General features: G+C 38.5%; 1 protein-coding gene across 1 annotated transcript; it reads left to right on the top strand.

The window, feature by feature from the left end:
- Positions 1-414: 414 nt before the first annotated feature.
- On the top strand, positions 415-2,434 carry LOC140938492 (forkhead box protein D3-A-like). Its single transcript, XM_073387970.1, has 2 exons — positions 415-550; positions 698-2,434. Exon 2 carries the CDS (start codon positions 874-876, stop codon positions 1,735-1,737), a length of 864 nt encoding a protein of 287 aa, XP_073244071.1. The 5' UTR covers positions 415-550; positions 698-873; the 3' UTR covers positions 1,738-2,434.
- The last annotated feature ends 8,329 nt before the right edge of the window (positions 2,435-10,763 follow it).

The following is a 10,763-nucleotide window of genomic DNA, read 5'->3' as shown; positions in this document are numbered from 1 at the left end:
TGGAACATGGTAACATGGTAAACATGGCTACTTCAAACAGTTATAAGTGAACGATTGAGTCGGGTCGCTCTTAATATTTGTCCTTAAGACGTCCTGCCTGGTTAAGGTACTCCCGTCAGCTGTCAGGGCACACACAAAGAATATAACAGATAATATTTTGGTAAAACAGCGAAACTTCGTCATAATCAAGTTATTGTTAAGTGCTTTTGCCTTCCATAGTAATAAATGTCATTCACTTGGAAACAATACGTGTTGTTCTTAGTTGTTCAATACGAGCTTCCAGTCTATGTTAGCATTTGTTACACACTCACAATTAAAAAGAAATTGCCCCTGGGTTTTTTAACGAATACAATCACTTTTAGAAGATAGAAGTCATTCAACCCGGTCAACCAGCAAGCAGTTTGCACGTGTTAGCGGGAGGTAAAGATCTTAGTCACATTTGGCAGCGAAACATAGCTCCAGCTTGCTTTCTTTCTTCGGTTCCTCTACAAAGCGAGCTTAATTAAAGCTTAGTCTCTTTCTAAAGCTTTGTGCTGAAGTGTGAGTAAAGGTAGGCCCAGTTTATTGTTATTCTATTATCTAGTGGTTGTTCAACCACAAAACACTGCATTAGTGAGGTGTTATTTAGCCTGGCGTCATTTACACCTGTGTAGAAGCAGTTCATCATTGTTCCTGCACATGCTTTCTGTTTCTCCAGATTTGGATTGAATTGGATTGAAAAGGATTGATAACTTTGTCTTGAGACCAGTATAACTTGCACAGGAGCCACTGCATCACGTGTCCTATCTAAGATACAGAGTCCACCGAAGACAAATCACATAACTGACAGAGAACACCGAGTCGAGTAAGGTAACGTTTTGTCTCTAAAACATAATGGAAAGTTTTAGAGGATTCCCACAAAGCGGTCTTCTACACACTGGAGTGTCTACAGTAGTTGAAACTGACAAAAGCCAACTATTGGCCGCCAGAGCTCAAGAAGTCGATGATAATGCCAGATCAGGAAGCAACTTAGATCGTGATATGAGTGACCACAACCCACAAGACAATGAACTACCGAACGATTCCAACACCGACAACAAGAAAACACGTACCCACCGCAAGTCCAGGCGAAGGCCTCCTTATTCTTACATCGCGCTTATTGCAATGGCAATCCAGAACTCCTCAGAAAAGAGACTGACTCTTGACGGAATTTGCAAATTCATCAGAGATAGGTTTCCTTTTTATCGCGATACTTACCCATCATGGAAAATCTGCATCAGAAATAACCTCTCACTGAACGACTGTTTTATTAAGACAGGAATAAAGTCAGATGAGCCCCTCAAGGGAAACTATTGGACGCTTGACCCGGAAAGTTACAACATGTTTGAGAATGGGAGCTTTCTTCGAAGGAAGACCAGATTTAAAAGGCAAGATCCCAACAGAATTGAGGCTAAATCTCTGTCTGTTGTAGAAACGGGAAGACATGCTTTCACATCTCCCTTGGAGCTTCACAATCGCTTTAGTACAAGTTCTTTGATTCCACAGCTTGGTTTCTCACCTCTTGAACCGCCAAAAGTACCGGGAATAACACCATTTGCTCTTCCTCTTCAATACTACAATCCTACTTCTCAGTCAACGGACTCTTTGTTTGTTCCCTCTCAGTTACCCTTTCTGCCATACTACCAACACCTTAACTGCACGCAGTGTAACCTTTGTGAAAGCTCCAAGCATTTCCATCATCCTTATTTAAGACTCTAGAACAATCTTTATGCCCAAAAGAACAAGTTGTTCGATTTTTAGGTTACAAAACACTAGTATAACAAGTTCAAGGCTTCATACCCTGGCCATACTGTGACAAGAAAAGTTTTATTACAAACTGTAAGGAATAAGAATGAAAGACGCCAAACGATCTGTTTGACACGCGATTGAAACTATGAAATATTTCCTTAGACATAACTGAAACGGAAATTGAATAGTACATGTATATAAGTAGCCAGTTTTTGTCAAACCCCAAGAATTTTTTCTATTTTTTGTGGAAATATATATGAAGAAACAGAAAACATATTAGCGCACCAACAGAAACAATTTGCACCGGTTTAGCACTATTATGAAGATGTTTTGTAACTACAGCTAATTTGTACAGCAAATTATTTCGCAAGTGCTGACAAAACTAGATTTATTACTGGGATGGACCTCATTAAAACACGAAAAGCTTACTACTAAACCAGCATTAGCGAGTATTGATTGAGAAAAAATGCTTCTACAATCTATTAACCTTCCTGTGTAACTAGATGTTATAAATATAATGACCAGACAAATTAATCAAAGGAATTTATTTTTATTCCTTATAACTTTGCCTTTTATTGAACTCTATGCACATAATCCGAAGTAAATAAAGCGAGATCGTACATAAGGTGGAAAAAAAAAAAACTCAGTGTTATTAAAGTAGAAGGTAAGAACACGAAAATGTGATCCTTTGATTAAACGCGTTTCAAATCCCTCGAATTCCCAACATATAATTGTAGAGTTCTATCCTTTGCTAAATCAGTTTATCTTTATTTCGGGACTGTTAGACTCTCACTATGTCTCGTTTTTAATGTTTGTTTATGAATGGATATATTTTAGAGATGAGCTGGGATAACCAGGTGCTCTTCGGTGTACGCCACCCTCGGACGTCATCTCGAGCCGTGCGGTCGATCTAGACTACCTCACCCCCCAAGCTTAGAGAAGAAAAAGCCGGCTTTGGACTCACAGCGGCGTGCGGGAAACATGATGCTTGTCTTTTGTTCCTCTAAACAAACTAGTCTCCTATTGTCAGTAAACTTTTTCGAGTCAAAGAAAAGAAAATAACATTTACCACAGTTTAAATCCTCTTGCTTAGTAAAACTGATCTGCTTCTGCCATTCAAGATAAACCACACTCGACTAACATTTGAAAAAGCACGGAGTTCGAGAAAATTTAAACCTCTCAAAAATTTTCGCACGGCTAAAAACGGAGATACGAACAAATTTATCGTTTGGAGGTAGGTTTAAGTGAATGGTAGCCCAGGCCGTTTGTAGGATATTTAGGGTTGTTGTTGAATTTTACTTTACTTTCATCCCACGCATCCTATGAAAATAGTCCTGCCTTCGGGGCAAATGGGATGTGTTTGCATTCTTCAAATGCTGTCTACTACAAGGAAAACACTATAAGTAATTGGCTTTTTCCACGGGTGGTTTACAATATAGAGAGTCTGGTCATAAACACACAACGTCACAGTAGTCGAACTTTTTAATTTGATCTTCACTTGACTCATTGATTCCAAGCAGGACTTCAGCGGCTGCATTCATAACCGCCATGTGGAATTTCCACCTACGAAGCGAATTCATTTATTGCAAGAAAACTCTTCACGCTGTGAACTTTCATTTTGCCATTAGTACATACCGACTGAGTAATGTTGTTTTTATGGTTTTCTTGTCTGAGGTCAAGCTGGGATGTTTATGTTTTGCTCAATAATTGAATGCATGAACAATGAACAAAGCTTGATATACTTTCCGCCAGAGTTGCTTCGCTGGAACCTCTTTACAAGGCCTACCGAGGCCCGGTTTATCAAAAGTTCTAAATGAAAAAAGTATACAGAAACCATAGTTAACGAGTGCTCCACTCAATACCTGAATCTTGAACGAAGCAAATTTCACCAGTACACTGATAACAGACACGGCAACTTTTAGCGGTTATTTGTTCCAAAATTTGCTAGAGTTATTGAGCATAAAAAGTTAATCTCATAATTGAGCAAAAGGATCTACTCACTACTCAACTGACTCAAAGAAATTAACGCTACCAGCATGCCTGATTACATTTGCCAGGACCGTTATAACCCTATCTGAACACGTTTTCTTTTAATGAATAAAGACAAAAACACCTAGAAAAGTTCATCAGTGAAGTTTGGGACAGGAAATAAATTCACAAAAAAACGGCGATGCTGTAAATGATTAGGTATTATCAATGTACTGTTTCTATATAATTGCTTTTGGTTTAAAGGTACTGCCCATAGGTACATTGAGTGAAATAGGACGCCTCCTGAATAATCTTTTTAGGTATTGTAACCTATTATTTTCTTCATTACTTTTATTCTTTTGACATCCGCATCAGAATCCCTCCACTTTATCTCCTAATACCATTAGCTTTGCAAAAAACAGCTTGTACACAAAGAAAAATGTCAGGGAAATCAGTGGCTAAATTACTCCTTTATGCAAAAGCTGTAATTTTCACCTCCTTCTCAACTCATTAACAATATTGCTTCACTTGTACAATACCCGTACTTACTGCAATTCACATAATCCTAGCTGAATGGCCTATTGAGATACAAACCGGGCTAATATCCGTAATTTTGCAAACGGCTGTAGCACAAATGTACTATTTTGACTAATTGAATAGTTTCCTTACTTTGCTGAAACCATGGAATATTCGTAAGAAGCCAATTTCTAAATCTTATAACCTGGTGTACACCCACTTTTCGGGAATTTGTTGGCGATGTCTGACATGAACAATAAGTTAGGCCTTTAAAAAACCACCCAGCTATAGTTAACACGGAGACGGGTTTCTTAACATCAGCTTTTTAAAAATCGTTTTTAGTCCTTTTGTTGGTAGAAGTACGTAGTGAATGCAACTTTTTTCTCAGCCTTTCGAGTTAAAGAGTACAATCTACAAAGTTGGGTTTGGTCCATTGGCCTCAAAATTGAAAAATCTAACTATACGGTTACCTTATAAATCAAGAACTGAATCCGTTTCAAATTAGCTTTAAACCGAGACACTATCGTGTAAGTAAGAGATGATCAGAGATCCACCCGACATGACTCACTGTACAAAACTACAACCGGGAGTACAACTGTTAAATGACCGGCACATGCTTTCAAGCCGGTCTGAGAAAGTACAGTTGAAACAAACACGCCAAAAACCTGGTATAAGAACGTCAATTTGTTGAAAAAAAGGTAGGATATTTGAAAACAACGACAGCGACGAGGCAAGGACAATTCAAACGTTGAACTGGATAAAGATTAAAATGTACTGTTGACTTACCGTTGAATTGCAGATCAAGGAGCTATTTTTTAGGAAAAACAATTCTCGGGCCAGATGGTAAACTATTCAATGGCAAAAACTGAAGGATATTCTAATCTGGAGTGTCAAAAATTTCTCTTAGCCAGGCCCTAAGTGCTTTCTGAATCATACACGCTGAAAAAAAAAACACTTCTGGTAAGTTTAATATTTAAAGTCAATTAATTATATACTTTCGCGTATGTTTTCAGTAACATGCGGTCTTTGTGTTGTGTCGATAGAATTCTGAATCTCTTGGATAGCCCACCATGGTCGCAAGATCGAAGGATAACTGGCACAGCTAGTGATTTACTGTGTTATCGTGTGACCTTCCGCGGACAAATATTCAAAAATATTGATCATGTCGTTATTTAGCGTTCGGCCTAATTCAATTACAGTCAACTGTCTCTAAGACGGACACCTTTGGGACCGGCACTAAGTGTCCGTCTTAGAGAGGTGTCCGTCTTATAGAGAGTTAAATAAAGGGAGTAAAGAAAGGCAGGGACCAACTCTAAGTGTCCGTTTTAAAGAGGTGTCCGTCTTATAGAGGTGTCCTTTAAGAGAGAGTCGACTGTAAACGTATTATGACTGTCTTCAAATATGTAAAAGAGAAGAAAACGAATGAATACAGTTGCACCTTTCCTAAATGGCCATCTAAGGGAAAGTGCTGAGAGGCCGTCACAGACGGAGGGAGCGGAAGAAGAAGTTTAATTCAGGGGAAAAGTGATGACGTCACGAAAACTAAATGCGAACGTTGAACAACGAACAGATCCCGTAACGATCCAGGCCAATTTAGAAGGATTTGTATGGAGTCATCAGAGCATATCTCCCCACCAATTTGCTCTAACAAGCTGATTTTGGCAAGTGAACACTTTTCCATCTTTTCTTTCTGGATAAGCCAACGTGTCCCATAATTTCACTGACAATTGTTTGTAACGTCACACTTCTCTTCTCTATGTGACATCAATTTTGGTAAAAAGGGTATGAGATTTACAGTTTTAATGACGCTTATCATCAATTTCATCAAATAGTTGGTTACTTAAGCCACCAAGATGAACTGAGAGATACTTTTGTACTGACCGGCTACTCGAGCAAGCAAGGTTCGCCTGTCTCGGGCGGGATTAGCCTTTTTTGTTTCAAACGAGGAAAACATTTCTCATCGTCATAAACCCTTTTTTGCAGTTGATGGACTCGTTTGCTGAAGATGGCTGAATAATGGCCTTTTTCATGCTCGCGTGTTTTTACGCACTTTGACGTAGTGGTCTTGGTTAAACGAAAAAAAGACCTTGAAAACGCCCAGGCGTCTTGACTTGAGTAACGAATTGTCAATAAAGATATGGAACACGCTTAAAATGTATCATAAAAATAAATATACATTCAGAAAAAAAATGTCAGCAAATCAAAGCGATTAAAAAACGGTGAGTACAACAGTTTGTACATTTTTTGTTCACAAAAAAGCGATTTCGAAGACCAGTTGTGACGGAGGTGATCATTCTCACCAACAGAAGGTAGATAAAAAATCAATGTGTGGACTGGAGGTTCCCCCGCCATCTTGTCACTGCTTACTACCGGCATAAAGATCTTATATTTGGATTCCAAGACAAAATTCTTAGACCGCAGGTTGTGTGTGTCAAAAAATGTCAAAATGGTATTGTTAGTTACTGGGAACAAACAAAATTTTCAACTTATTTTGCCTGCCGATCGAGGTCAATTTTTACCGCTTTTTTGAGCATGCTGCCGTAAGGTTAGAGTTGCTGTAAGCATGCGAACATAGAATAAGTTGAAGTTAGTTTGCGTTATGATGATTTGTTATTTCCAGACTGCGTATATCACAACATGGTATAATTGGAGATGTTTCGTTGTTTTCTGTAACTCAAATAGTAAATATAAAAATACCAGTGTTTTAATCAAAACACACAACAAAAACTTTGTTTATTGGTGCTTTTAATAAAACGTCATGAAGAATGTTTCCCTCGGAGTGCAAAGAGAACCAGAGCACTTTCCAAAGGGAGGCACGCGAAAGTTGTCATTTCATGTGAACACATGCCTTACAATATCACCTAAAATCTTTCTTCTTTTTAATAACTCACGGAGAAAGAAATAAAAGCACCAGACGCAATAGGGGGCTGCTTTTTTGGAAAAAATTCAAACGTTTTTGTTATAAAACCCGCGTGTGATGAGCTTAGTTTCTGAACATAACAGTCGGCTAGAGGCAAATACCTGTTAATAATGTCACATCGAACTTTACAGTTCCTTGCGATCTGCAGACAATAATAAACCTGACCTTTACTGAGATTCTATTGAAACTGACAGGTTGAGGCATTCCCAGTTAGTTGTTTGCATACAATGTTGCTCCCATCTTAACCAAACAGTTTAAATTTGTATAGTGATTTCAGCTCCAAGAAAATGTACCTTTGTTGTACATCAGAAGACGCTTGTTTTTGAGTGGAAGAAAACGAAACAAATTTAGACTGGAAGACAATTTAGGAACTTCAATTCAGTAACCAGTACTTCTCGTGCAAAGTTCGTTATGCAGACCCCAAAGATCCACATTTGCCACTTTTGACTCCAATATACTGTTACAATATACTGTTCTACAGATAATAGTGAGCAACATACTATTTATTTTAGACCTTGAGGGCGAAATACTCTCTTTAAAACGATCACTGTCCCGGGGCCTTAAGGTTTTATTTCAACAAAAGAGCCCGATTAAACGCCGTAATTAAATATGAAACTAGCTGCTTCACAATCTAGACTTCTTTAATATTATTTGAATAAATCTTCCACATCCCTTGATTGATATCTTCGCCGTGATTTGAAAAGAGCCGTATTAAGAACATTTCGCGATAAAGCATAATAAATCAGACACCCTCGCTGTGTCTCGGCACATTTATGGGAGTAAACAAGCCTTTTTTAATTTACCAAGTTAAGGTGTGTGTTAAAACGCTTTCGTCTTTAAAAACGAATAAGTTAGCTAAGTGCTACTAATGGCACATTCACTCGATGGGAGGTCTCAACGTTTAGTTCAAGTGTTATGTTGATAACGGATTTCTCTTAATAAGGAGGGCCTTTGAACGTGTAGGAGGTAATACGATTTGACATTAGCGTTTAAAAGCACGTGTATATTATTGAGTAGCCTCGGGCGAGAGCTGTTAACGACTAAATTTTAAGTTATAAGGCCAAAAAAATCACAGCACTCCATGACTTACGCGTCCAGTGATCAGTGACAAATATTACATAATACGCTTGATTTTAAGAGAAACTGAGAGAAGCCGAGGTTGCAAATAACATGCTAACAAAAGCAAAAATGAAATCCATATCTCAACGCGGCTCAAAGGAGAGAAGACATTTTCACATTTACTTTGAGAGACGAAATTATACACCAAATCAGAAACAACTTTTCACCAACACTCGCATATTAAAGAGAAGCGACACCTTCAAGCTGATCGTGACTTAAGCCCACACTGTTTAACTCATAAATAGATTGTTTTGGAGTTTTATTGTTTGATGCAACGTAAACAGTAACCACAGCACGCCACTGTGTTAACAGCTGCAGCAATGAATGTTTGCCTCCATGTTTACTCCAAGGAAAAATGTTCTAACTAGGATCATTCTCTTCTGTTTGACCCTTTTCATTACAGGTCATTTGTCTCTTCTATAGTAAACTACGAAAATGGGTCACATAGTTCGGACGGACATCCATGCATCCACGTTGGTGAATAAAGCCGGGCCCTTCCTATGGTATCATGGATAAACTACAGTCGCGTCCTGAGTCATTCTTTATTTTCAGTCACTTTTATTTTTGCACTCCGGACAAATGGTCTTTGTTTCATACAAAAACAAATCTTTTAGAATAAATCGTTCGACTTTAAGGCTAAGGAAATTCAAGTTACAGATTAGTCGTGAAGGCAAGAGAACGTAATTTAAAAGAGCAATGTAACTGAAATAGTCTTTCCAGTGGTGTATTTGAAATGCGCATAGAATAGTCTGGATGTACGATAGCTTACGGACAAGATGAACCTTTACGGCAACTAGTGGGCCCCGCTGCTCAAAACCGGCACACTTTTTACGAAGACATATTAAAAGCAGGAGATTTATTTATTTACTCAATCATATTTGAAATTAACTGTTAATCCTGGGTCAGTTAGCTCCCGGCCCAAGATGCTTATAACAATATGAACAAAACAACATTTATTCTCCTTCCTTTTCTTTTAACCAGTCGAGGATCAACCAGCGTAGTTGACTATTTAACGAGCCCAGGTAGATTAACTCTTCTGGAACGTACTAAACGTATTGAGACCACTACGAAGAGCCCGAGTAAAAGATGCGAAAAGAATCACGCAAGAAATTGATTCTTCGTCATGTAAAGGAAGAAAACTACCCAATTATTGATCAGTAAAAAGTATTTGCTAATTTCTTCGAAAGGTGAAAGCAGGTCTAATATATAGATTTAGCCAGGGCTAAAAGCGAAGCTCTCGATAATATTTATAGTTTGCTCAAAGAAAATATAAAATCGTGTAATGCTAAGCGGCTAAGGCAACAAGAACGGAGAAAAAACAATAGGTCTAATTAGCAAAAAAGCACCTTTGCACGTGTAGCACAATCAATTTTTTGTACATTTCTTTGCCGTTGTTTCGCACGACTACAACGAGAAACTTCCAGAAACTTCCTGATTACACGTATTTTGGGGCAAGTGTCGTACGTGTTCTTGTTCCCTTTTTTTACTGTCGCTCATTTTCACATTCTCACCGCCGCTACACAATTTTCATGTTGTTCCTTCAACAAAAAACATCTCCTTTGTTTTTTCTCTCTCGCTCTAGATGATTTTCTCATTGAGCTTCGCTGGCCTGTTGCCCTACTTTCTCTTTCTCGATATTCCAAATTTGTGGACATGACAATTAATTTAAGCTTTTTAAAGAAATACTTTAGACAACACGGATACAGAAACATTTTTCGACTCTTAAGTTGACTCTGCTTAACAAGACACGGATGACCATACGCTTTCCCGCCAAAATAAACTGACATTTGGCATCGGCTTACATGAAGTGTGTGTGCGGACGGGCGTACGCTACTTCAACACCAAATTTTCTTGCTTTCATAAGTTTCCAATTTATCTTACCAATGGAGCTCCGGAGGAGCGGAAGCTCCGTTATAACCTACTGTGCGTTGGTCGATTCAGTCTGTCTCATTGAAAAATAGGCAATTTTCGTATTCCCTGACGGCCCTGGGGCGAGAGACTATTTAGCATGATTGCGAGGCTAATGCGGGAAACTTCTTCGCGAAAACACAAATAACTGTCAATAAAGACTGTAAGATTTCAAAGCTTAAACCTTACCAGTAATCGACAGGGATATCTGTTTCAAACAACAAAACTGTGGGAAGAGCGGGTCGTACTAACAGACAAATTAAAAAAGCCACAGAGTGAAAAAACAGAGGTAAGAATTATGAATGAGGTTCCAGAGCATCAGATCAGCGTATTGCCGCCATTTTGTACATGTGCATGACTGTGCATTAGGATCAAGGTGAAAATGCTGAGTTACGACAGAGAAGGTCAGATCATCAGCCACCACACTCCAAAACAGAAATTCAAGGAGGACGTGACTGGGTTGTCACACAGCAAACAGGAAAAATGTCTGGTTAAACCTTTTTGAAGTATGAAGCAAAGGGGAATAGGTAAACCCTTGATTGCTCAAGTTTGACTAAACAAAATG

The sequence above is a fragment of the Porites lutea genome, chromosome 5, assembly GCF_958299795.1.
Source record: "Porites lutea chromosome 5, jaPorLute2.1, whole genome shotgun sequence".
Taxonomy (NCBI): domain Eukaryota; kingdom Metazoa; phylum Cnidaria; class Anthozoa; order Scleractinia; family Poritidae; genus Porites; species Porites lutea.
This window is presented reverse-complemented; position numbering and strand designations above follow the sequence as displayed.

Coding starts and splice junctions, on each gene's coding strand:
- LOC140938492 (XM_073387970.1), top strand. CDS start 874: ATGGAAAGTTTTAGAGGATTCCCACAAAGCGGTCTTCTACACACTGGA.